Here is a 27,032-nt window from a genome sequence, read left to right on the forward strand (position 1 = left end):
AAGCAAAGGAAGCAAGCACATGCAAGCCTCAGCTGGTGTGAGTACTCTGGAGCAGTAACCATGGAGAAGTGCCTATAGTAGTTAGATCTCTTGGCAACTTAGCACCACCACTAGATACCATGAGCAAAGCACCTGTCAGCCCCTGTCCTGGCAGGATCTAAAAATGAACTATGGAAGATGAGGTCATCCAAGCAGAGCAAGCCTAAGGCAAATAGGCAAGAGTATTCACTGCCTGGGGCACCAGGAGGCAGATGTAGGGACAGATTGTGATGGGAATCAAGCCAGGTTTGGAGACAGGGAACGTTGAGTGGAGGAGAGAGGGGTCTTGTTTCTAAGGACAGAATAATTGGTTAGGTAAAGAAGCATGGACTGTATCCATGGTGTCATCAGCAGTCTGGCAGGCTCAGCCAAGATCAAGGAGAGAACTCTGTGAAACTGGTGATTAGTAACCAGTGGTGACCTCTCTGCTCTCCAGCTCTCCTCTGAAGAGAGGAGGCCTGAACACCTTAAAGGGGCATATAGGTCTAGACCTGGGACTAAGAGGCATGGTGAAGCAGGAAAGGGACTTTCCCTCTCTAGATGTCCTCAACCAAATATTTCCATAAAAATTGCTATGTGTTGCCAGGCACTGGTGGCTCTTGCCTGTAATCCTAGCTACTCTGGAGGCTGAGATCTAAGAATTTGTGGTCAAAAGCCACCCCAGGCAAGAAAGCCCATGAGACTTTTAACTCCAATTAATCATAGAAAAAGCTGGAAGCAGTATTGTGGTTCAAGTGGTAGAGTGCTAGCCCAGTGCAAAAGGAACTCAGGTACAGCACAGAGGCCCAGAGTTCAAGCCCCAGGCAAAACAAGTTTTAAAAAAGCAAACTGCAATGTGCCTGATGGCCTTTCAGGCCAGGACCCCTGTGGCAGAGTTGAACTAAGGGTACTGAGAGCATCCTCAGTGCCACAAGAAATAACTATAAAAGCTTATGAGCTGGACTGGGAATATGGCCTAGTGGTAGAGTGCTTGCCTCGCATACATGAAGCCCTGGGTTGGATTCTTGAGCACCACATATATAGAAAAAGCCAGAAGTTGCTCTGTGGCTCACGTGGCAGAGTGGTAGCCTTGAGCAAAAAGAAGCCAGGGACAGTGCCCAGGCCCTGATTTCAAGCCTCAGGACTGGCAAAAAACAAAAACAAAAGAAAAACCATGTGAGCACTTTCAGTCAGGGGGCAGGCACCCGCCCTAAAGACATAGCATGGTGATCCAGCCCTGGCAGCTGCTCATGGCTAGTTTGTTCTTCACAGGAGACAGGATAGGAACAAGGTGTGATGTGCTCCCAGCCCAGACCAGTGAAGTCACATTGACCCAGGCATCTTCTCTCTTTACCAATGCTTCCATATCTGAGAAAATGAATGAGCAACTCTCCCATTTTCTTTGACTAGGAAACTTTTGTCTGTGCAGATACTGAGGCTTGAACTCAGCCAGGGCCTGGTCACTGTCACTTATTATTAGTAGTAGTATTTGTCATGGGGCTTGAACTGTGGGTCTGGGCACTGTCTCTGAATTTTTGTGCTCAAGCCATTTCCAGCTTTTTGGTACTTAATTGGCAATAAGTCTCACTGACTTTCCTGCTAGGGCTGGCTTTGCTGTGATCCTCAGATTTAAGCCTCCTGAGTAGCTAGGATTACAGGTATGCGCCACTAATACCCAGCTCCCTTAGCTTTTTTGCTCAATGCTAGCATTCTACCACTTGAGCCACAGCTCTACTTCTAGTTTTTGCTGGTTAATTGGAGATAAGAGTCTCACAGAATTTCCTGCCTGAGCTTGCTTTGAATCCTCAGGTCTCATCCTCCTAAGGAAGTGACCATCTGAACCAGACCTAGGAAACTTCTTCCTTCCCAGGAACCAGCAAAGCAGGCCACTTCTGGGTTGGTATTTTTTTTTATTAGGATTTAGGTTTCAAATAGGTAGAAAGCAGTGGCAATAGGGGTTCAGGTAAAGGGTGATGAGGGAACACCAGGCTTGGCTAGCTGTACCACTGCCAGAGGTCAAATGGGAACCAGGGGTGGAAGAAGGCTGGGAAAGGAGAGAGTGGGGCCAGCCTAGAAGAAATCCACAAGGGTCAGCGGATGGTGTATCGTACATAGGGAACTTCAACATCCTCGCCGCTTTCGTCGTTGCAGCACAGCTCAAGCACCAGCGCCCGCACATGGCGGCCCAGCTTTCGCTTCGACACACGGCTTACGATCTCTGTCATCCTAGGGATGGGTATAGGGTGAGGGCAGAGGGTCAAAAGAGGTAAAGGCTAGTCAGCAGGAGAGGGGTAGCTGCCAAATGGAAATTTCACAACCCAAACAAGGGACACAGATTGCCTGGCAGGACCCAACTTACGGCTGATCCAATCGTTCCTTGAGCTTGGCAGCTGGCATGAAGAAAGAATACAGCATTGACACACCTTGGGACAGCATAGTGATCTCTAATTTGTGCTCTGTCTAGAGGGGAGGAAGTGGAAACAGCAGTGTCATAGGGATAGGAAAGGACAGCAAGCCACCTGCATACACACATTCCCTGGTGAAAGTGAGTTAGGGCCTTACCTTAAAGTAGTCAAGGAACTGTTTGAGGGTCATCTCCTCACCATTAGGCAGTAGTCCCTGCACCTCGAAGCGATCCCACAATGTCCATTCTCGGTTATAGTACTACAGCATAAGGAGAATAGAATGAGGGCTACTTCAGAGGGCCCAGTTTCAGTCTGTCTCCACCCCACCATACCCATGTAGACATCAGATCACAACTCCACTTGGTATAAAACCTTTTGGTGTCTAGATATGGTGGTGCATGCCTGTAATCACAGCACTCGGGAGGCTGAAGCAAGGGGATGTGGAATTCCAGGCCAGCCTGGGCTACATAGCAAGACCCTGTCTCAAAGAAACAAAGCAAAACAAAAAACCTCTCTTGTGGTTGCCCCTGATGTCTCTAAGGAAGCATAAAACCCCTTCTGATAAATGACAAGGCCCAATGCTACTGAGGTACTATTCTCATCTACTGACTTCATCTTCTCAACATTCTAGGCACACTTTATCTCAGTCAGTACTTTTGGAAGGAGCCATCTCCTAGTCTCCATCAAGCCTACATGGGCTTATCCTCTCACCTCTCCAAGTATAAGCTCATAAGTCATCTTTCCAGCAAGGCCTCTCCTGACCACCCCATATTTAAAATCTCAAACCCTGAGCTGGGGTGAACTACAGCTCAATGACAGAGATGTGCTCAACATGCACAAGGCCCTGGGGCTCTACAGTGGCAGGGTACAATGCAAACCAGACCAAGCTCAACACCAAGACATAACCCATCCACAAACCTACCAACTACTGCAGGGCCTACCTGGTGGCGAGGTGCAGCAAGGGGTTCAGAAAAACCAAAGAAGGGCAGGGCCAAGTTGAGAAAACCATTCTTATAGGAGTCAAGTTGTCGGTGCCCCTGCACTACCTTGTATAATTCCAGACACACAAGGCCAACCACAGCCGCTGTGGTTGTGGCAATGGCTGGTATGATTTTCCCTGCAATCAGCTTGCTCTGTGAGACAAGAAAGGAGGGAGGTAAGTGGCAAGAGGCTCAGGACCTACAGAAGGGGACAAAGGTGAGGAAATCAAGGTCTGGGAGGGAGTGGAAGGAACACCAGCCTAAGATTCCCCTCACCTTGTGCCGATCTGCAGGGGGAATGTCATAGTTTTCTGCCCGGAGGTTAGATGCAGCCACAATGAAATCCATATGGAAGTTGCTGTCGTCATCCTATTATGCGTGGAGAAGAGTGGATGAGGTAAGGAGGAAGGTTCTTGCCTTCCAGGAATTGTCTTCCAATGCTAATTTGCCCCACATCAGAGTCATGTGGTATCTCATGATCTGATCCCCACAAGAACCTGGGGCTAAGTCCACACCCATTCTACCAAGCTCACCTATGCTCAGTCCATATCCCTGGCCCTCCCGAGGATCCCCTTCCCATACCTTCTCAAAGTCAATAGGGTACATCTTGAATCCAATAAGCTTGTCTGGGCTAGGCAGTGTAGCCTTGAGCTCCTCTAGACGGCTGTCATCTGCACAAAGAGAAGGGCCACAGCCTTTTAGATCCAGGGATGATCTGAGGTGGAAACGAGAATGCAGGGTAGGACAAAAGGAATTTGGTAAATGCAAAATTTGGAAGGAGACATTCTTGGAAAGTAGAAGAGCAAGAAGAAAGAAAAAGGGCAAAACAACAGAGTCAAAATGTGAGAAACTATCAACAGATATGATCTCTAGACACAAAGTCAGACATTGGGAGAAAGTGAAAATGGAAAGATAGATTGGGAGAGGTGTAGATCTCACAGAAGGAGACAACTGTGGATAGATAGATAAAAGATCTGAGGGGAGACAGAAGATATGAGAAAGGGAGAAGGGGTGATATGTGGAAGTAGGAGGAAACATGAGGAGAAAATCAACAGGAACTTATGAAGGAGTTGGAAGGAAAGAGAGATAGAAATAAGCAGAAAGAACATGGAAGAGCTCTTATTTCAGAAAGAAGACTGGTGGGGAGACTTGATTAGCTTGGGGAAAAAGTGGGGATAGTGATTCCTGGCCAACTGGCCAAACACCCTCACCGACAGAGGCATTGGCACTCTGTAGCTCCTGGTCAGAAACATGGATCTTGACTCCAGATTTGGGGGTGAACTCAGGGATCTGCACTGATTGCAGGAGTGTGGCTACAGCCGCTCGGTCCCGAGACCCCATTAACCCATAGGTCTGGGCAAAAAGGTTGGCAGCCGCCATCACATAGTCCAGATGCAAGGCCTGGGGAAGGTAGAGCAGGATGAATACTTTAGCCCTCAAAAAAGTGGGGAGCCATCACCTTCCCTATTGCCTACCCTCTGCCCAGATCCCAGGAGATCCCCAAGGAAACTTACATTGTTGACATCAAAAGCAAGTGGGTGTGGACAGCGTTTAGGCCCAGACCAGAATGGAGCTCCTGAGCTTGTAAGCTAAAGGACAAAGAGAGATTTGAGGAACAGGGATTTCGAAGTAAAGACATCTCTGGCAATCCTGATTCGTTGCCTTGGGCTCTGCACGTGCCTCAACTCTATTCTTGGCTGGGCACTCAAGTCAATCAGAGGAGACCCATGCTATAGGTTCTGTATAGAGATGTTCCAAAGGCAGAGTGAAATGTGGACACTTGTTTATGGAATAGCATCAATGCCGAAGAAATCACCTTGTACAAGACAGTCATTTAGCAAGCTTATATGGATTCCTGGGCACTGTGTGAAGTCTATGAAATACTAGTGGATCCTCATAAAATGCCCAGTGAGGCAGATGACCATAGTTGCCATTTCAAAGCTGAAGAAACAGGTCCAGAGAAATACCTTGCTCAAGTTGAAAGAGAACTGAGCATTGCACTCACACACAACTTAGCCACTACCACAGGCAAAGGAAACAGAAACCAAGTCCCTCATTTCAAGGAGTGGGGACAGGAGCAAATAGGCCAGGCTTGATCATTCTTCTGACATCTCTTGCCTCAGGGCATTGTCCACAGCTGGATGTGACTCCAAAAAGACACCTGAAGAGCTCACAGCAGGCTCCGGTTTTGCAGGGAAATGCTTGTGGCCAACTGAGCACGCAAGTGGGCATTACCTGGTCGGGAGGGAAGTTGTGCAACAGCTGCCGGATGTTGTTAGAGTACTGGGTGTGCCAGTGGTGGCAGGCCCAGGTCACACAGTCGGCCCAGGTCTGTGGTCGCTGTAGCACCAGGCTGCGCTGCACGGCCTCCAGCACCTCCAAAGGCTGGGTACCCGCCAGCCGCAATGTCCGCTCCACAAACTTGGGGTCTCTATCAGGGAGCGGAGAGGGCCGAGGGGCAGGATTACACAGCAGCCCCAGGAGGCTTCAGGGCAATCCCACCTTCTCCACGAAAAGCTAATCCTGGCCCCATCAGCGAAAAGTTCCAGCATTCCCTAAACTCCTCTGAAAAGCATGCCTGGCACTGAGGGAGACAGTGTTAGAAAGCACACAGAAGGCCAAGGCTGGCAGGCAGCAGGGAGAGGGGAGAAGTTACTTACGTGAGGTACTGGTTGACGTTTTCTGCTGGCTGCTTGAAGAGGCCTTCAAACTCATCCCGAGCCCACTGCAGACAAAGCAACAGGTTACTTTAGGCACCAGTGGACAACAGGGGCTTCGGCAACAGTATACTGCTGCTTCGGAAAGCAAAAGACCCCAATCTCCCTCCCTCGCTACCCCTCACCTCACATTTAGAAATCAAGGAACCAGGCACCAGTGGTCCATGCTTGTAATCCTAGCTACTCATGAGGCCAAGATCTGAGAACCAAGGTTCAAAGACAACCTGGACAGACAATTCTCCAAAACTCTATCTCCAGTGAACCAGGAAAAAGTTGAAAGTGAAAGTATGGCTCAAGTGGTAGAGTGCCAGCTGTGAGTGGAAAATGCTTAACAGGAGAACCTGTGTTCAGCCAGGTGCCAGTGGCTCACTAGTCATAGCTACTCAGGAGGCTGAGAACTGAGGATCAGGGTTCAAAGTCAGCCAGGACACGAAAGCCATGAGACTCATTCACGCTAGCTCATAAGATCCTGCCCTCCCCCCAAAAGAACCAATGAATTTGACCTGAGCTGTGATTATATCAATGTACACGTGGAAAAACTAAGATCTGTGAAATATTAGCCTACATATGATGTGCCTTAATTGAAAAAAGGAAATCATCAGGCTGGGCCCGAATGGCTCACATCTATAATCCTACTGAGCAGGCTGAGATCTGAGGATCATAGTTGGAAGCCAGCTTGGCAGGAAAGTTTCTTATCTCCAATTAATCACCCAAAAGCCAGAAATGGAGCTGTAGCACAAGTAGTAGCCTTGAGCAAAAAAAGCTCAGGGACAGCATTCAAGCCTTGAGTTCAAGCCTCAGTACTGGCACAAAAAAGAAAGAGGGGAGTGGGAGGGAGGGAGAAAGAAAAAGCAAGCAAGCAAGCAAGCAAAAAAGAAAAAGATCAGTTAAATATACATTTTAGAAATGTAAAAAGAAAGAAAAACCCAAACTAGGGCTGGGAATGTGGCTTAGCAGTAGAGTGCTTGCCTAGCACGCACGAAGTCCTGGGTTCAATTCCTCAGTATCACATACGCAGAAAAGACCAGAAGTGGTGCTGTGGCTCAAAAGGTAGAGTGCTAGCCTTGAGCAAGAAGAAGCCAGGGGCAGTGCTCATGCCCTGAATTCAAGGCCCAGGACTGTCCAAAAGGAATAAAAAGAAAAACCCAGGGGCTGGGTATGTGGCCAAGTGGCTTCTTTTTGCTCAAGGCTAGCATTCTACCATTTGAGCCACAGCACCACTTCCAGCCTTTTCTGTTTATGTGGTGCTGAGGAATCGAACCCAGGGCTTCATGCATGCTAAGCAATCACTCTACCACTAATTTTTCTCAGCATAAAAATGTTTTGAGCTGGGCACTACAGCTTATGCCAATAATCCCAGCTATTCAAGAGACTCAGATGTGAGGACTGTGTTTCAAAGCCAGCCCAGCAGAAAAGTCCATGAACCTCTTATGTCCAATTAAGCAGCAAAAAGTGGAAAATGGAGGTAGGGCTCAAGTGATAGAGCACATCCACCTTGAACAAAAAAGTCCAGAGAATCTGAGGACTTGAGGTCAAGCCCCAGTATTGGAAAAAACAACAAAAAATGTTTGGGTTAGTTTTTAACTGGGAGTGACTTTACATATGCTATGCTCCCAGCTCCTAGGACATCTGGAGAAAACTTTTGGCTGTTACAGCAGTGAGGAAATACCGTGGTATCTAATGGTTTTGTAAAAGCCAGAGATACTGAGTTTTCCCACAGGACACAGAACAGCACCCCCAAGACAGATAAATACCAAGTCAGCTGGGAGCCGGTGGCTCGTGCCTGTAATACTAGCTACTCAGGAGGCTGAGATCTGAGGATCATGGTTTGAGGCCAACTTGAGCAGGAAAAGTCCACAAAAACTCTCACTTCCAATTGACCACCAAAAAGCCAGAAGTGGGGGGCTGGGGATATGGCCTAGTGGCAAGAGTGCCTGCCTCGGATACACGAGGCCCTAGGTTCGATTCCCCAGCACCACATATACAGAAAACGGCCAGAAGCAGCGCTGTGGCTCAAGTGGCAGAGTGCTAGCCTTGAGCGGGAAGAAGCCAGGGACAGTGCTCAGGCCCTGAGTCCAAGGCCCAGGACTGGCCAAAAAAAAAAAAAAAAAAAAAAAGCCAGAAGTGGGGCTGTGGTTCAAGTGGTAGAGTATCAGCCTTGAGAGAAAAGGTTAAGAGACAGCACCTAGGCTCTTAGTTCAAGCTCCAGTATCAACACACACATACACAAAATGAGAAGGAGGGCTGGGAATGATAGAGTGCTTGCCTAGCATGCATGAAGCCCTAGGTTCGATTCCTCAGCACCACATACACAGAAAAAGCCAGAAGTGGCACTGTGGTTCAAGTGGTAGAGTGCTAGCCTTGAGCACAAAGAAGCTCAGAAACAGCTCAGGCCCTGAGTTCAAGCTCCAGGACTAGCAAAAAACAAACAAAAAAAAAAACTAAAAAAATTGAAAAGGCTGGGAATGTGGTTCGCTGGTAGAGTGCTTGACTGGAGTGCATGAAGCCCCAGGTTCGATTTCTCAGTACCACATAAATAGAAAAAGCTGGAAATGGTGCAGTGGCTCAAGTGGTAGAGCACTAGCCTTGAACAAAAGAAGCTCAGGGGCAGTGCTGCAGGTCCTAAGTTCAAGGCCCGGTGGGGGTAGGGTGGGAGAAATACCAAGTCCAAATTCCAAATGTGCATACTGATGCCACTGGAAGACCCTACTACATGGGGATACATGATTACTTTGCAGAGGCAGACTGAAATAGTAGGAAGAGTACAGTAGTGTGCTATCCCTGGTAAACTCTACCACAACTGAAGACAGCTCAGATTAACCTAAGAAATTGGCAAAACAGTAACAACTGTCAGACCTAGATGAATAGTGGTATCTGAGTATTCATCATTGTATTCTTTATACTTGTCTGTGGTTGAATAAATGTAAAAATAGAAGTGGAAAGGAAAAAAAAAGAGTGAATCATTCTAGAAGCCTTAGCTGCCAGGTGGGAAGCAGTGTATGTATCTCATGCTTAGGCTTCACACACCTGAAGACCCAGGGCCTGGTTGCCTTCTGTCCCTCCCTGCGGAGCCACTCACCTGCAATGTGTGCTCAATGGCATTAGGGAAGTTTTTCAGGGTACAGATGGGGATGGACTTCTCTGGTGGATCCTGGCTGGAGCTGTACGACTCTGTCAGAAAGGGGATCACCACCTGCACATTGCCCTTGGTGCCCAGTGTTCCTGACTCTAGCAGTGGCTTCCGGTAGTACACGCAGCGGCGGTCCATGTACATGCCTGTTGGGGTGAGACCACGAAAGTGAGTCAGGAAAGGACAGTAAGACCTGCAACCCACATGCCTATGCAAATACCCAACTTGGCCCTCATACATATGCAAACACCCAACTGCCCTAGACCTCCCTATTGCTCATAGAACTTACGGGCATCCACATTGTCCAAGGCATTAGCTACTCCATCCAAGTTTTGGAAGAAATCATCATCATAAATGCGCTCTGTGTCAGGACCCACGCGGTTCTGGTGGCTTATTACCCGGATATGTGGATTCATCTGGCGTACTGCTGCACTGGCTGTGTCAGACTTTAACTTCTAGCATGTGAGGAGGTGCAGTTCCAAGATAGGAATAGAGGAACAGAACTCAGTTATTTGTGCATCTGCTCTAGAAACACCCAGAGGAGAGCCATACTCCTGAAGTTTTATTTAATGTTGGAAAAGACCCTGAAGTCCAGAGACTCTGGTTAGCAGGAGACAATCTGTGATAATGTCCCTTTACCAGAACTATAAGAAATTTGGCAGAAGTACAAAGAGAAGCCTAGGACAGGCACATATTGAGAACGAAGAGCTGGATGTCTTTGGGGGGTTTGCTTACTCACCATCTATTGTTCTGTCAGGTGGCAGCACCCAGGTTTAGAAAATTCCCCAAATACTATCAGATGCTATTACATAAATAAGCAAGGGCCTTTCAAATCCAAGTCAGAACCCACGCCTCTGCTCAGAACTCCTATCCCCACTCAACAGTAAACTGAGTTAGTTCCCTGAGGTAGTGACCTTTCCTACATGGATTTTTATCTACACCATGAGCATCATCCCCCGGCCCCAAGGGGGCACCCACTATAATTTTGCAGAAATAAAAATCCTCCTTGGGCTGGGAATACGGCCTAGTGGTAGAGTGCTCGCCTCGTATACAAGAAGCCCTGGGTTCGATTCCCCAGCACCACATATATAGAAAAAGCCAGAAGTGGCACTGTGGCTCAAGTGGCAGAGTGCTAGCCTTGAGCAAAAAGAAGCCAGGGACAGTGCCCAGGCCCTGAGTCCAAGCCCTAGGACTGGCAAAAAAAGTCTTCCTAAACCAGCAAAAGCCACAAAACAACCTCCTCCATACACTCAACTTCCCTTTCTTGTGTTTGTTGTTGTTATTTGTACCTGTTCCAAGGGTTGAACTCAGGGCCTGGGAGCTGTCCCTTAGATTTTTGATCAAGGCAGGCGTGCCCTACTACTTGAGCTACAGTTCCACTACTGGCTTTTTAACAGTTAATTGGAAAGAAAAAGACAGACTTTCCTGCTCAGGCTTCCTTTTAACTGTGACCCTCAAATCTCAGCCTAGTAGCTAGGATTATAGGCATGAAACACTCATGGCTGGCATCCTGGTAGTTTTTGTTTCTGTTTGTTTCTTTTTCTGTGTTTTTTTCTTCCCTTCACAAAGCTGTTCGTGACCAATATGAATGATATACTTAACTATTGTTATCATTAATGTATCTAGGGTTGGGACTGTAGCTTAGTGGTAGAGTGCTTGCCTAGCATGCATGAAGCCCTGGGTTCAAATCCTCAGTACCTCATAAACAGAAAAGGCTAGAAGTGGTGCTGTGGCTCAAGTGGTAGAGTGCTAGCTTTAAGCAAAAGAAGCTCAGGGAAGCCCCAGGACTGGTTAAAGAAAAAGAGATCATTAACCTATCTGTTTGCTACTTTGTTTCAAGTCAACCACAATCTTTGTTTCACTAATGTATCTTAAGAGTCTAAAACAGTATCTCCCTGAGTAACTATTTGGTACATACCTAAAACACCAACTATTCCAAGAAGCATACTGTCACTGTCAAAGGTTGACCCAGGCAAAAAATAAACCCGAAACTGAGAGATAATACTTGAAAAATAGCTAAGAAAAAAAAAACAGGTGGGGGGGGGGACACACTCACAGGATATGGCTCAAGCGAAGCAATTGCTTAGGAAACGTGAAGTCCTGAGTTCAAATCCCAATATCACCCTTTTCCCCCATAAAAGAAAAAAAATGACTTGATTACTAAATAAGTGAACTTTAGTAGATACTGGGCAGGCAAAAATGACACTGATGTGCTGGAGGTGTGGCTCAATTGGTAGAGCAATTGCCCAGCATGCTGTAGGAGGTCCTGGGTTCAATCCTGGTACTACCCCCACCCCCCAAAAAAGATAGTGGTTCTTGGAGAAGGCTTAACTCAGTTCTAACTTTGCTAAGAGTTATCTGACTCAGCAAAATCCTTAGGCCTGCTTCTCAAGTTGGCCCTCTGCTAGTCTAGGAAGTTGGGGTTTGGGAGGGAGGGTTCCCCACCACTGCTTAATTGGTGACAGTGGCTCACTGTGCCTAAATTCTTCTTGGAAACAGCTGATTTATGTCAAACACTTTTTCTTTCCTGCTGGTAGCCTGGAATTTTTGTCAGTCATGCAACCTGACTTCAGGGCCTAGGCACTGTCCCTGAGCTTTCTTTCTTGCTCAAGGCTAGGTAGGACTCTACCATGTTGAGCCACAGCTCTACTTCTGGTTTTCTGGTGGTTAATGGGAGATACATCTCATGGGCTTTTCTGTCTAGGAAAAGTGAATTATGATCCTCAGAGCTCAGCCTCCTACATTGCTAGGATTGCAGACATGAGCTACCTGTACCCATCTAGTCTGGAATTTTGATGCTTGGCCAGCTACCAGGAAATGTCCTAGTATCTAGACAGTTTCCCTCCTTAGGAACATTTCATGTACATTGTTATCATTGGTAGTTGGGGAAATGATTCTACTCCTCTAAGAGGACTCTTAGAAACTTGAGCCATGAGCCTCTTCACTATGATGATTATGCTATATCCTCTCTAGATACTAAATCATAGCCACCAATGTGAGATTATAAGCTCAATCCTGGGAGTCTTCCTAGTGAATCACTAAACTTATCTGAAGCAGCACTGATAAAAAGTGAAAGATAAAGAAGGCGGCACAGGTGGTTCATGCCTGTAATTCTAGCTCCTCAGGAGGCTGGGATCTGAGGATTGCAGTTCAAAGCCAGCCCAAAACCAGCCCATGCATAAAAGTCCATGAGATTCTTATCTCCAATTAACCACCAGAAAAACCGGAAGTGGTGCTGTGGTTCAAGTGGTAGAGTGCTAGCCTTGAGCTGAAGAGTTTAGGGACAGCACCCAGGCCCAGAGTTCAAGCCTCACGATGGACAAAAAGAAAAAAAAAAAAAAAAAAACGGAAAAGAAACCAGACACCAGTGGGTAGGTAGCTCATGCCTATTATCCTAGCTACTCAGGAAGGTTAAGATCTGAGGATCGCAGTTCAAAGCCAGCTAGCCCAAAAAGCCAGGTGCCAGTGGCTCATGTTGCTAATCCCAATTACTCAGGAGGCTGAGATCTAAGAATTGTGGTTCGAAGCCAGCCCAGGAAGGAATGTCCTTGAGGCTTTTATCTCCAATAAACTACTCAGAAAAAGCCAGAAGTGGTGCCATGGCTCAAGGGTACAGTGCTAGCCTTGAGCACAAAGAGGCTCAGGGACAGCGTCCAGGCCCTGAGTTCAAGTCCCAGGACTGTCAAAAAACAAACAAAGCCAGCCCCAACAGGAATGTCTGAGAGATTCTTCAATTAACTACCAAAAAAGCCAGAATGGAGCTGTCGCTCGAGTGGCAGAGTACCAGCCTTGAGCAGAGAAGCTCAGGGGCTATGCTCAGGCCCCAAGTTCAAGTCCCAGGACTGGCACAAAAGAAAAAGAAAGAAAAAAAGGGGATAAGAAATAATAGACTCAATGTTAGAGTACTTAATGTTTGTTGAATGACAGAAACTGGGGGAAAGAAGAAAGGAGGAAAGATCTCTGACAGAAAGGAAGGGAACAAGAAAAGGCAGAGGGAGAGTAAAAGGAAAAAGCCCCGTCTCCTAGACCTGCCCAACTCACCGTGACATCCCAGGGCCGGAACAGAAACTGCCGGTTCAAATTTGACTTTTCAATGGTGTCCATATCTGTGATGACAATTTCTCCTTCCTCCCCGCAGCCCAGCCCAATCATAGCAAAGTTCTTGAGCAGTTCACAGCCAATGGCCCCAGCACCGACCTAAGAAACAGCCAAGAAGAGACAAACATCTGTCAGGATGATGCAGGTTGGTACAAACCCACTCATCACCCTTCTGTCCTACTGAAGCCAGTAGGAGAAGGGAAGAGGACTAGTGCCATAAACCTTCAGGTCCAAATCACCCACAAGATGGGTGCCAATGGCTCACACCTGGAATCCTAGCTACTCAGGAGACTGAGAGCTGAGAATCCCAGTTTGAAGCAGCTCAGGAAGGAAGGCCTATGAGATTTATTTCCAAATAACTAGCCAAAAAGCCAGAAGTGGAACTGTGGTTCAAGTGGTAGAGCAAAAAAGCTCATGGACATACCCAGGCCCTGAGTTCAAACCCCAGGACTGGCACTGGTACACATGCACACACACACACATACATGCACACACAACCCATAATCACCAGGAGCACCCTAGAGGGAGAAATGAGGCTTCACTCTAGGCAAAAGCGATGTGGTATGAGTATAAGGACAATATCCTCTCTCAGGAAGGTCAGAGGTTGGAAAGGTACATACAGTAGGTATCCGATGGAATCACCTACCAGGAAGTACTTCTGCTTGCCCAGCTTCTCTTGTAGGTCAGAGCCAAATACAGCTACCTGCCCATCATAACGGTTCTGCCGCTGAGGAACATGAAAGGAGGAGGGTCACAGAGGAATCTCCTTGGAAATGTCCCCAATGATGGCTTCCCCATAGGCCACACTCACATACCGGGAGACATTTCTCTTCCGTGAGGACATTTTTGTTCTCAGGAAGACACTCAAGGGCATCGAAGTACAACCACTGCATAATAGGCATAAACTTCCCAGAGCAGGCCTGGCAATGGGGGAAGGAGAGAGATGGTCAGTGGTTAATCAGGGCCTGACACAGATGGACAAGTGTTGGAGTCAGAGAGACACCTGACCCATCTACACCCATGCTTACTTTCATGACTTCCTGGGCTGCTAGACCTCCAATGAAAGCATTTATGGGCGCCAGATCCCCAGCAGCCACATAGGCCAGTTTCCGGAGAAGGTCCTCATCCAAGTTCTCCTGCTGTACCACAGGCAGGGCATGAGCATTCACAGCCTGTGCTAGGGCTACAAGCTCTGTTGCATCCTCCTGGTGGGCCAAAAAGAACCACGTGAAGATGAGACAGACCACTGTGGAGAAGGGAGAGTAGATACAGGGGGGCATGGCGGGGGCTTCAGCGCTAAGGACTTGTGTCCTGACTTGAAGGTTGACCCACCCACCTCATTGCGGGGCCGAGGAGGCCGGTTGTGCTGAGCACAGAATTGGTGCAAGGCTTGAAAGCCAATATGCAGCTGAGCAGGGCGAGAATATTTGGCGAAGTCAGTCATCACAAAATCAGGTTCCTCCAGTGAGGCAGGCAATGATTTCTGCAGGGGGGAGGGGCAGGGCATCAGAACCAAAAGAAAAGGAATGGAGAACATGGAAATAGCTAGAACCACCCTCTTTGGGCTTGCTATCCTCCCCCCTCCTCACACACACTTACAAAGCTAATCTTCTTAGGTACTTTGACCTGACTGACGATGCCTCCACGAATGTAGTCAGAAAAGTTAGAGGTGTCACAGATACTAAAGGTGTAAGGACCTAGGGTGGATGGGGGAGATTGTCAGTCTACGCACCCTCCCAAGTCTACAATGCCCACAGAACAAGAAAACAACCACCCCTCACCCAGCTCAAAATAAAATAGACATCACCTCTCCACTCACTTCAGACTTTACTTGGGACACTAATGAAACCATCTACACTGCCCCAGAGCCAGCTCACACCCCAGGACACCCTGTGTCCCTGGCCTCAAGGGTATACTGGAAGGCCTGTTCTTGCCCAAATCAGCTTAGACTTGAGTCTGAGACCCTCTGATCTGCCCTATTCAAATGGCAGAGGCCTTTCCCCAACATCTGAGGTCCTAGCATTTCTTTTGGCCAGTCCTGGGCCTTGAACTCAGGGCCTGAGCACTGTCCCTGGCTTCTTTTTCTCAAGGCTAGCACTCTGCCACTTGAGCCACAGCGCCACTTCTGGCCATTTTCTATATATGTGGTGCTGGGGAATCGAACCCAGGGCTTCATGTATACGAGGCAAGCACCCTTGCCACTAGGCCATATTCCCATCCCCAGGTCCCAGCATTTCGCTCATCCCCAGAACCCCCAAGGAACTCTGCCTCTGGTCCATCTCAGACACTCAGAACCTATCTCCCCTCACTCTGAACCCAGGGGCATGTCTCTCACTTCAGTACCATAGCCCATTGATAGCCCTCTGATGTTCCCATGCCCAAGCTCACCCAGAACTTTGATCTCTATGGGATGACTCCCATTGAGTTGAGTCATGCCCTGTACTTCTGAAAAGGAGACAAAGTCGCCACTCTCAAATCCATGTCGGGCCTCATCTAGGCAGGTAACCACACCGGGGTTGTCCTGGTTGAAAAAGGAGTATGCTTCAGAGGTAAACTCAAGGAACCAGAAGCAGACAGATACCACTGCCCACCCACCTGCCAAGACCCTTGAGGCTGGTCTCCTCACCTTTGTGACCATAGAAACCATAGCACTGAGTGGCTGTTCCCCATTGGGATCTGTGAGGACCATTTCCTCTCCAAAGTCACAGAAAAGCTGCCTGTAGGGGAGAAGCAATAGAGAGCTGATGATGTCTGAGGACCCCACACACGGGCCCCACGCAGCCCTCAAGGTAAAATCTGAGTATCTGCTGAGCAAACAGGCACTGCAGAGAACACTGCAGGGATCCAATGGCACCAGTGCCAAACAGGGGGAAGTGAATGTATAGAATACAAAACATGAGGGGTGGGCTGGGGATATGGCCTAGTGGCAAGAGTGCTTGCCTTGTATACATGAGGCCCTGGGTTCAATTCCCCAGCACCACATATACAGAAAACGGCCAGAAGTGGCGCTGTGGCTCAAGTGGCAGAGTGCTAGCCTTGAGCAAAAAGAAGCCAGGGACAGTGCTCAGGCCCTGAGTCCAAGGCCCAGGACTGGCCAAAAAAAAAAAAAAAAAAAAAAAACCATGAGGGGTGGATATGAACATAGTCAGGGGCTGAGAGTCTTAATCTGGGAGGGGCTGGGGACAAAAGGGCAGGGGACAGGCAACACTCACCCAAATAGGCCTCGAGTATCTGCTACCACCAGCTTGATACCATGATTATGACAGAACTGACCCACTCGCAGCTGGTCCTCAAGTGGGGAGTTGGTGAGGACTACCACCTGTGGAGAAGTAAAGGCTCAGGTCAAGGGTCCAGCCCCAGAAAAAGTGGCTGAAAGCTAGTAGGGGAATGTCCTTAGGGCTGAAACTGGTGGGCCTCTCTAGTTCAACCCTCTTTCACAAAGATCTTTTCTTTCCTATTTTTTTTTTTTTGCTGGTACCAGGACTTGAACTGAGGACCTAGAAGCCAGCTATCCCTGAGCTTTTATTTTTGCCCAAGGCTGGCACTCCACCACTTTGAACCACATCTGCCTTTACTGGTTAGTTGGACACAAGAATCTCCTGGATTTCATTTTCTGGGCTAGCTTTGAATGGAGATCCTCAGATCTCTACCTCCTGAATAGCATGAGCCACCAGTAGCCTAGCTACAAAGATCTTTTTTGTGGGTTAGAATCAGTGAGGGTGAAAGTAGTAAGAATGAGCCCCTAGACCATGTCAGGAAAGGTGGAGAGGCAGCTGGGTGCATGAGACTCCAAACAACAGCTGACTCACTTGTTTGACAAACACCCACTGTTGCCTGCCTACAACCTTGCCATGCTGGGTGAGACACAGGCGGGGTAAAACTCTGTTTCTAGCCAAAGTCTGAGCTCACTCCTGCCACACCCACCTGCTCCTGGTTCTCAAGACATTGCCTACTCAGCTGTAGCTTCTGGGGCTCTGCTCTCTGCCTGAATACCAACCTCTGTTCACCAGAGTGAGCTTTTAAGAGGCAGCTGTGGTGACTGAGCCTCTCAGGGAGCCCAATGTAGAATCACAACCCCCTTTTCCTGCTTAGGCTCTTAAGTTAGCAAACAGCCATATAAACCCCTCCCCACAGGCCAGTTGCTAGTGTATGGTGCATGCTTAACTCTCACAGAAGCCACAGTACAGCAGCCATTTCTGGTCTACAAGTAGGAAAGCAAAGGCACAGGGTCTGTGAGCTTCTTAAAGTCACAGTATAACCAGAGGCTCATGCAGGGCAGTCCAGAGTCTGTCATATCAACTACACTGAACTGTTTGCTGTGTCCACATGTTTCCCAAAGGCTTGTCCAAGGCTCTCATCCTTCTGGAAGCCTCTAGATTCCCCAGTGTGAAGGAGACTAGTACCCAAACCTGTCTACTGAATAACTCTGAGAAGAGCAGAGTATCGAGGCAGAGGGCTGGAGGGGGTGCCCCAAGTACCTGGAAGCCACTAAGGAAGTCCTCAACCAGTGGACCAGTATAGGCAGTGACAGGAACATAGCTGTTGAGTTCAGCAAGGCGGGGCTGAGACACTTCAGCTCGGTTTTTTCCAATGTCTTCTTCCCGCAAGTAAAACTGCAAGGGTGGGAAAGTAGGAAAGAAGTGAACAGGCTTCGGCACAAGAGGGGCTGGCATTTCAGCAGGAAGAAATGAGCTGGGAAGAAGTACCTGGGATGACAGGTCAGCCCACTGGGCAGTGCCTTGGTCATGTAGGGTGACAGCCTTGACTCCACCAAGAATGATGTTCTTAGCGATCTCCACACCTAAGCCCCGCAGGCCTGAGATTAGGACACTGGATGTCTGGAGCCGTTTCATTGCCTCATGGCCCAACACATACCTGCGAATTTAGGAAGCACTGCAGGTCAGAGTCCTGGCCCGACCCAAAGCCATCCTTTAACGCACGCCTCTCCCAACCACAGCCAGGCTTCAGCCTCACTTACAACTGCCGGGAGTAAAGGCCCTCATCTATGTCTGCTTCACTGCCGTTCTTTGCCATTCCCTGCAGAAGGAGAGGTTAGAACAGGTTTAGGGACAGGCAGGAGTGGGGTGTGCACAGATGCACAGTGATAGGACTCTCCCACCCACTGGCTGGTCTGCAGGGAGAAGACACTCACGTTGGTTGGCACTGAGGGTACTTGAGACAACACGGACGGGGCAGGGGAACAGTTAGAACCCGGCTTTGGATCAGGCCCGGACACGCGACGTTTCTTGGACAGCGGCGAGCTGGACATCTAGAAGGAAAAAAGAGGGAGAGGTGGTTATGCCTGGGGCTTTCTGCTTGTTAAAGGTAACTAGGACAAGACTAAAGCAGAAGCCAACTCCATTTTCCAGAAGAAAGTGTTCCAGTGAGATGATTTGTCCTCAGGGTCACATCATTGTCACACTGAAGACCTGAACCCAGGTGGTCTGGATTGTAAATTTCTCCTGCTGAGTGTGAAATGCTTTGCCTCTCCCCAGCTCAGAACAACAAAGAGATTCTAATCCTGTGGACTTAAAAGAGCTGTGACTTGGTACTTGAGGGGAGGTCAGAGGACAGATGTGAACTCAGGCTAGACTGGGTTTTGTACCTTGACCTGGCCAGTCCTCCAGTCAGCCTTTAACCCTATGAGGTTATTCTTCACCTGTAAAATAGGGGTAATGCAGCTTCCCCCGGGAGCTAAAAATCAAAACAAAACAGAACACAGACTTGGCACAAAGGAAGTGGGTAACACCAAGCAGCCAATCCCAGGGACACAGAGGTGGGTGCAATAGGGAAATGAAACTAGGACTGATAAGCTGGGACAGGCAGGCCACACCTTGCTGGAAACCTCAGCCCCAGAGGTTGCCGGGGAAGGAGTTTTCCAAAGTGTAATCCCCTCCTAAGCTTTGGGAGGGGAAACTGAAGCCCGGCCAATAAAACAGGCTGCAAAATGAGAAAACACACTTCATGGGGAGTCCCTTAAAACAGGTGACTTTAATGATAAATGAAGATTTACTAGGAGTCTTCTCAGTGCCAGATGCCATAGTAAGCACTTTAATGAGCCTCATCTCTGCCTGTCCTCAGGGCACCCCCAGGAGGTTTGGACTTCTACAGTACCCACTGCTCAACTCACAAGGGAGAGGAAAAAGGGGGAAAAAAACACTCGGGTGTTTATTTCGTGACTTGACCAATGCTCCTGCTGAGTGGCTGAATCAGGAGCAGACCAAGATCTGCTGACTCGGAAGTCCAAGCTATTTCCCAGTGTTACCAAGTTTCATCCCCTCAGTGGTCCTGACCCCAATAAGAGAGGGTTTAATGTCCTTGCTGAACAAAGGAAAAACCATAAGTAACTTTTCAACAATCACACACTAGTTCTGAGAGGCACTATTTTATATATATGTGCATATACATACATACGCATATATAACACACCTGTGATAGGAAGGAAAGTCTGATGGTGGGGTGGGGGACAAAGGACATGGACTAGATCCAAACGTTGGGGACAATAAAACCCATAATCACTCCCCCTCCCAAGTCCAATGCTCTTCAAAGGACTTGAGCTCTTGATTACGTTTGTCTTCTGTTCACTTGACCGCTTTTACTCTGAGCTTTTTCTGACACCCAATCACACAAAACATATGTAGGATTCCATCTTGGGGCCATCACACTATAACCCCAACCACAATGACAAGAGCTCCCTACTAGCTACCCAGAGCTTACTGCTTGTCAATCACAGGGAAAGGGCTTTGTCTAATCCTAACAATGCCCATGAACTACTCACATCTCAAATGAGAAAACAAAGGTTCAGAGAACACGATTTACTCTTACAATCATGCAGCTGGTGGGTAACATTTGCAAAATTGTCCTAAATAAATTGGAGTCGGAACACTGCTCTGGGTTTAGGGCTAAGGGAAGGGACAAGAGGAGGTAGGGAGGGATCTGTGTCTGCCAGTCAAACTGCCCAGAATGCTAAAATCCAACCTGAGTAGAAAGAGGCCCAGATGAGTTAGTACGGAGACAAAGGCATTTCTTATTCTCCATTTACTGGCTTTCTGACCTGGCATAGGGATCTTATTCCCTCTGCGCTTTATTTTCTCCAAACTCTGGGACAAAAGCAACTGTCCTCAAAGTGAAGGTCTATGGGCAGAACTCAGGGAGCTGAGCACAGAAGCTCCTCCCTCAACACCTGAGGGCGCCTCCATTACTTAGTTATTCTCTTTGCTTTGTCATTGGTCAATTCCATTGAAACACAGCCTTTCCTCACTCCCTAAACTAGTCATGATCCAGGGCCAGAGAACTCTTATTTTTCTAGACCTTTCACCTCTCCATCCTACTGCTGGCAGCCAGAGTCTAAGCAGGTTTGGCACAATTGTTCAAAAGTGCTGTAATCTCAGTACTTAAGAGGCTAAAGCAAGAATATTACAAGTTTGAAGATCCCTGGGTTACACTGTTTCAAAAACAAAGCAGATTCAAAGTTACCAAGGTTTGGAGTAGCTCTTTGTCACAAGGCGAGGCTAAGCCTGGAATAGAAACTCCAAGAAGCTAAAGATTCCCACCTCCTCCATAACCGCCCCCCCCCATCCTCTTTCTCCCTTAATATGTGCTCAGACAGACCTCAATTAGAACACATCTTTGAACTGTTTCACACACAAAAAAAGTTGACCTGGGACACAGAGCATTTCAAAACGTAACCTGGGGTCTCCAAACTGATGCCTGTGAAGCTCAAGCACGCCCTACCCTCAAACCAAAGGAGGCTTGTGAAGGAAGAATCCTAAAGTAGTCTTGGAAGGGGGCAGGCATGGGGAGATTTGAGCAGGGTGGAGAAATCAGGGCACAGAGAAGGAATGCTGGGGTCTGACAAGCTTCCGGGGAAGGGGTGACTGAGAAGCCTTTGGAAATGTGAGACGGGAATCAAAAAGTGACTGCGCCCAAGGAGCTCAGAGGGACCCAGCAAAGGGGATCTTAGAAAAGACTCAAATCAGAGTCCCCAAGTAGGTAGGACACCAGCTGCTGGAGAAGCTGCAAGAGGAATGAGGAGGGGGAATTTTAGAGGGGAGAATGCAGCAGAAAGATGCCAAGACCCAGGGGTTCTCTGAGGAGAGGCACAGTTGATGGACAGAAACCCTTCATCAAGAAGAATAGGGGGATTTCTAATGGAGCACAAAGGGCCTCGTGGGGATCTCTGACAGGACATCCTAGGTACCACAGCTGCTCTGACAGGGTGGAGAGAGGAAGAAGGGCCCAGACAATTCAAGTCTTTTAAGAAGAAAAGGTTTCTAAGCAAACACTGGCTAGGTCCCCAAGTAGAAATGGGTTTCTTTGAGCAACCCTGTTTAAGGAGGTGAGTAGATGAGAGAGTGGATGTTGAGGTTTTTCCACTCTGGTGAAGGGTAAAGTGGATCTTAAGAGAATGGATGTTGAGGTTTTTCCACTCTGGAAATGCTGAGAACCATAAGAGGATTTGTGACTAGAAGCTAGTCGTCTGGTCAGCTTTTGAAGGTAGACAGTGGCTCTAGGGTTGGGTTAGGAAGGTGAAGAGTCTAGAAGCCAATAGGGTCAGCAAGAGGAGATGTTGGCAGGGAATCTCTTAATGGAGAATTGTGTCCTAGCAGTTCGTCCCTGGTGTCTGGTCCCCCTGAGGTCTGGGGAAAGTCACTGGGGCTTAAGGATGCCTCCTAGAGAAGATGCTGAGGCCTGTGGGAGAGGCAGTCTCAGAAAAGAACACTGGGAGCATTGAAGAAAAGGGGGGGACTTCCTTAAAAGTAGGGGAAGTCTGTAAGGTTAGATTCTAGGAACTGAAGCAGTGGCTGAAAGCTGACGCTGAGAGATCCGGCCAGAAATGCTGGCGCCAGAGGGGTCCCTGATAGCAGGGATGCTGGGGCCAGCGTAAAGCTTCCAGACAGCAGTTGTAGAAGCAGTCTCCCACAGGAAGGGCAGTCCCAAATGGCTTTTCACCGTCTCTGATCTCTATGGCACCTCTGAAGGAGGGGTCGTGAAAGGAAACGCTAGCGATGGCTCTCAGAAATGAAGGCCGTCCCCATCCAGAAGGTCCCAGGAGAGGAGCCTGGCCCCAGCTGGATACGGGGGAGGCAAAAATACCCAAGGGCTAATATTCGGGGGGCAAATCCTTAATAGCATTCGACTGCGAACAGCTTTGACCAGCAAGGCTGATCGCGCTGTCTGGGGATCTGGAAGACTGGAGGGAGTTTTCGTATGAAATGCAAAGATCCAGAGGGGGTTAAGCACCTGGCTAAAGGCACTAAGCATGAGTCACCATAGCAGTTCTGAGGGGATCTGACCCCAAGGTCAGATTTCCAAGCCAGAAAGGAGACGGGTGGTCGCAGACGGGAAACAACTGCTCCGTCCCAGGATCGGCTACCCCATGCTCCCCACCTGCACGGATCCAAGACACCACAGCAGCCCAGACACCAGCTTAGCCCTCCAATTTCTCCTGAAATCCAGCCCAGGGCCAGGTGCTTGAAAAAGACCATTACCAATGCCGGTTCCCCGGGTCGCGCCGCCGCCAACTCCTCAAGGAGCCGAAGCCAAGCTCGGCCGCCACCTTTCTCTTTTTCCTCCTCCCCGCCGCCTGGGCCGCCTGGAATCGCCTCCGCCGCCGCCTTCTCCTCCCCCCGTGGTGGATGTGGTTGTCCCTGCCACCTCCACTCCGCCAACACAAGATGGCGGCTGCTGAGTCCACCGCCGGAACAAAACCTTGGGCACCACCCCCAGAAACCCGGATGCCGGAGAGCCGCACCCACTCATGAATCAAGTCCTAGGTTCCCGACCCGGTTGGTGAGTCATTGCATTAGAAAGGGAAGAGCTCCACCTGGTGGGTATTGCAGTCCTCTAACTAGGAAAACAGGTGAAACAAGAAAGGACTATGCATGAAACAAAAAATCAAGTGCTGCAAGCATAGCAGTCATGGAAACCAAGGAAGGAGCTCAAGGCCACGCTTTCAGACCGTAAATTATGCATGAAGTCGGGTGGTTGGTGGACGAACACCCAGCAACCAGAAAGCAGAGGTTCAAAAACTGCAGCCACACCCCACGGCTCATGAATAATGAATGATCTTGCAGCAGCCCGGAAGCTAAGGACACCAAAGCTACATCTTAGTCATGAATAATGCATGAAATCCAGTGGGTTGGAACAAAAGAGAGAGGGCCGCCTATTGCTGCAGCAGCGAATACCTTGTCAGCAAGGAAATGGGGCTTCTGCAGGGAAAACTGCACTCCCTTGCCTTCTGAATAATAAATGCTGCTCTTGAAGCCGTTCAAACTGGAAACTCCGAGAGGTTAAGAAAGGTCCCACTCAACTCATGAATCATTCATGGAGAGGGATAGGCTTGGCCCAGTAGATAGGGATTGTGATGCTATAGCTACCAGCTTGGCCACACCTTCCTGTTATTGAGTCACAAGCACCAAGCACCTTTCAGAGCCACCAGGAAAACCCTGGAGGAACATGAGTCCCACCACTAACTGCTCAGAATCTACAGCTGCCTTGGTCTAACCAAACCCACAGTCCCTATATGGCAGCAGGTGTCTGATTCCACAGTTGCAAATATGTGGATAGTAATAGAACCCAGCCACCCATGCCATCGAGGTGGGATGTGTTATGATGAAAATCAAACTGAATCATGGAATGGGGCTGAGAACAGTGCTGGCATTAATTTTTTTTAATACAGTAACCCAGTCTTATTTGAAGATTTGTTACATGTGGTTTTGACCAAGCCCGGCCCCACCAATTAAAAAAAAACAAAACAAAAAACAATTTTTGGACACAGAGCTGTCAGTACCACATTATCATCGGTTGTGTTTTAACTCTATGAATTCTGAGGATTTCAGGTCTTTCCTTATTCCACATCTCTCGGGAATCATATACATGCCGAAACTACTGTATTTGTAAAGCTAGCAAACATATATTCACCACGATGTAAAATTAGGTGTGAGGATACATTCACCCTCTAGAGAAACCCCTGACTTGGGCCACAGTATCCTCACCTAGAAAGAGAAACAATTTACCTTCCGACAATTTAAATGAGTTACTTTGTATAACACTGGCGCATAGCAAGTGCCATAATATAACTCAAAGTTATATGTACTATCATAACACTATTTCTTAAGTGACTGGGTGTTACTATGTTGCCTTTGTTGGCATCAAACTCCTGAGTTTAAGGCCTCTCCAGTCTCACACTGTGAACTAGCTGGGACTACAGGTATACTGCAGAGTTCAACTGTAGTGGGTACTATTAAACTGGGAGAAAGGACATTGACAAGCCTCAAGCTCTTTGGAACGAGACTGACCGAGTTTGAATCCAACTTCAGGCAAACTACTGTGTCCTGGTTTTCTCATCTATAAAATGGTATAATAATAACCTAGCTCCTAGGACTGTTGTGAAGATAAAATGGGCCAGCTGTTTCATTATTTTGAATAACAACAACAAAAAGCAAAATGAGTGTAAACGAATCTCCCTATCCTATTGCCCACATTTCAGGCTCAGTAAAGATTTGCCAACGATCCCTCAACAGTTAAGGATCGATGGGATTTGAATCAAGAGCCTCGCTTGATAATCTAGGATTACAGAGCTCTAAAGAATGAACAATGCCGGAGGCCTCTTCCCTTTGCTAGGCTTAAATCCTGGAACTGTAAGGGGAAAAAACTCGCTCGGGATCATGCAGATGAAGCCGTAAAAGTCACACCCCCTCATAAATTATGCACAACGCCCCTAGAAAAAAAAGCCTCAGAAAACTCAAGGCGCTACTAACCTTGGCTGATTATTGTATGACTTAATCAGTACACGAATTTGTCCAGTAGACTTCGGAACTCCTTTGCAATATGCCTCTTCGGCACGCCGATTTCGCCCCTCCTGAGTAATTTATAAACTGATACCTCTAGTGGACCGGGTGCGAAAAAGGCAAAAATCTGCTTCCCACCACGACCCCACCTCCTCATGAATAATGAATAAGGCCTTGATCAAGACTGCCCGGTTGCTCTACGTCCGCTCAGGAAGAGCCTAGCAGACATCTCTTTCAGAGCCCTAGTTGGAAGGCTCCCGCTCTCGGGGTCTGGGCCCTGATGTGCCCCAGACTCAAAGGTCCCGGTATCCAAGGCGTCCTCATTTCATCATAGGACCCCAGGTCACAAAGGCTATACCTTCACAATGCCACGTCGGTCCTGACCATGCCCACTGTCACCAGGTGCCCTCCCCAGCTCCCGCCTGGACTTAAGTAACCCCAAACTTCTTTCCCATTGGTACTCGGCTCACGGACAGAATAACCACACACAGACGCCGAACGTGCCCCAAGCGCCCCCCGGCAAGCCCTGCCTCCCAGAAGCGCAAAGCTGCTTGCAAGAGCGAACCCCCTCCAAAGAGCCTCCGGAACCCCACGGTCCACACAGGCCGCCTCTTATGGGTCTCCTCAAAAGCAGACAGCCCCCCTAAATGGTACTCCAGGCCCGAGTCTCCAAATATAGTTCATTAAGGGATCCCAAAAGTTGGGAGCGGGGGGGGGGGGGGGAGCACCTTCCTCCAGATGCTGTCCAGAGACTTGGGGCAAAGTGTTCCAGCTCACCCCCAGTGCCGGCGGAAGCCTCGCCTTCTTTCGGGAGACAAGCAGAAGCCACGGGGCAACGGAAGAACAAGCCACCTCGGTCTTGCAAGAACCAGAGTTTGCGCGGAGCTCGGAAGCGCGGGGCCTTAGAGGGCCGGGTCTGGGATGTACCACCCTATCCTTGCGAGAGGGACGTTTATTTCTGCTTTCACAGCTCTGGCGCCAAGTTCAGGCCCATTTACCCCTACAGGTTGTGGAACAGCCTTGATGCGCGAGGCATGCTGGGTGTGGTAGTCCTGCTTGGCCAGTGGCTGGTGCACGTGGTGGGCACCAGAGACTAGAATATGGGAAAATGTAAGCCTGGACTGAGGATTTCCCAGAGCTAGGCTCTGTGGGGGTAGGGAAAGGGACCAGAACTCGATGGTCCCAGCAGATGAAAAAGCACACCCATCCTACAGGCGGGGACACTGAGGCTCAAGTGGTCAAAGGAGCTTGTTCATTTGTCATTTGTGAACCTTAAGCTATGAGCCAGAGGCTGGGGATTCTGCCTCATTCTCTTGGTACTAACTTGCTAGGCAGGAGACTAAGTTCAATGAGCTACAAATAAGTTAAAACTATACTTTCTCATTGTGACTATGTAACAAAATTACTTAGCTCTATATTTTATTAAGCCGGACTCTTGCTACATAATCTTGAACTCAAGCTAACTTATAGCCTCATTCTCTAGAGTAGCTAGGGTTACAGGAAAGCACTACCCTAAGGGCTGTGTGTGTGTGTGTGTGTGTGAGGGGGGAAGGAGAGAGGGAGGGAAGGAAGGACAGAGAGATGGTAAATGAACCTAGAGACTTAAATACATTAAGTGAGCATTCTGCCACTATATTCCCATCTGTAGTATAACTTATGTGTAATAAAAATACACATAAATTGGACCTCACATCTATAATCCTAGCTACCCAGGCTGAGATCTGAGGATCCTGATTCCAAATAATCCAATTAATGACAGAAAAAAGCCTGATGTGGTGTTGTGGCTGAAGTGGTAGAGTGCTAGCCTTAAGCAAAAGAAGTGCCCAGGCCTTGAGTTCAAGCCCCAGGACTGGCAAAAAAAAAACGAAAAGAAAAGAAAAGCAAGGCTTGTG

General features: G+C 48.4%; 1 protein-coding gene across 4 annotated transcripts; it reads right to left on the reverse strand.

The window, feature by feature from the left end:
* Positions 1 to 1,898: 1,898 nt before the first annotated feature.
* Positions 1,899 to 26,046, reverse strand: Uba1 (ubiquitin like modifier activating enzyme 1). Of its 4 annotated transcripts, XM_048335892.1 has the most exons (27): positions 19,509 to 19,638; positions 18,954 to 19,007; positions 18,501 to 18,617; positions 18,327 to 18,385; positions 18,055 to 18,223; positions 17,827 to 17,961; positions 16,561 to 16,667; positions 15,975 to 16,065; positions 15,737 to 15,869; positions 14,948 to 15,045; positions 14,685 to 14,831; positions 14,377 to 14,553; positions 14,164 to 14,268; positions 13,995 to 14,075; positions 13,292 to 13,447; positions 9,540 to 9,705; positions 9,200 to 9,396; positions 6,064 to 6,128; positions 5,639 to 5,834; positions 4,918 to 4,992; positions 4,615 to 4,804; positions 3,986 to 4,074; positions 3,680 to 3,772; positions 3,365 to 3,556; positions 2,581 to 2,682; positions 2,378 to 2,478; positions 1,899 to 2,244 (listed from the first exon to the last, which is right to left on the reverse strand). In XM_048335892.1, exons 3-27 carry the CDS (start codon positions 18,615 to 18,617, stop codon positions 2,109 to 2,111), a joined length of 3,177 nt encoding a protein of 1,058 aa, XP_048191849.1. In that variant the 5' UTR covers positions 18,954 to 19,007; positions 19,509 to 19,638; the 3' UTR covers positions 1,899 to 2,108. The 4 variants fall into 4 exon arrangements, with proteins under 4 accessions (XP_048191849.1, XP_048191847.1, XP_048191846.1 ...); XM_048335890.1 differs by lacking the exons at positions 18,954 to 19,007; positions 19,509 to 19,638 and adding an exon at positions 25,918 to 26,046; XM_048335889.1 differs by lacking the exons at positions 18,954 to 19,007; positions 19,509 to 19,638 and adding an exon at positions 22,840 to 23,036.
* Between the last annotated feature and the right edge of the window lie 986 nt (positions 26,047 to 27,032).

This window comes from Perognathus longimembris, chromosome 28 (assembly GCF_023159225.1).
Source record: "Perognathus longimembris pacificus isolate PPM17 chromosome 28, ASM2315922v1, whole genome shotgun sequence".
Taxonomy (NCBI): domain Eukaryota; kingdom Metazoa; phylum Chordata; class Mammalia; order Rodentia; family Heteromyidae; genus Perognathus; species Perognathus longimembris.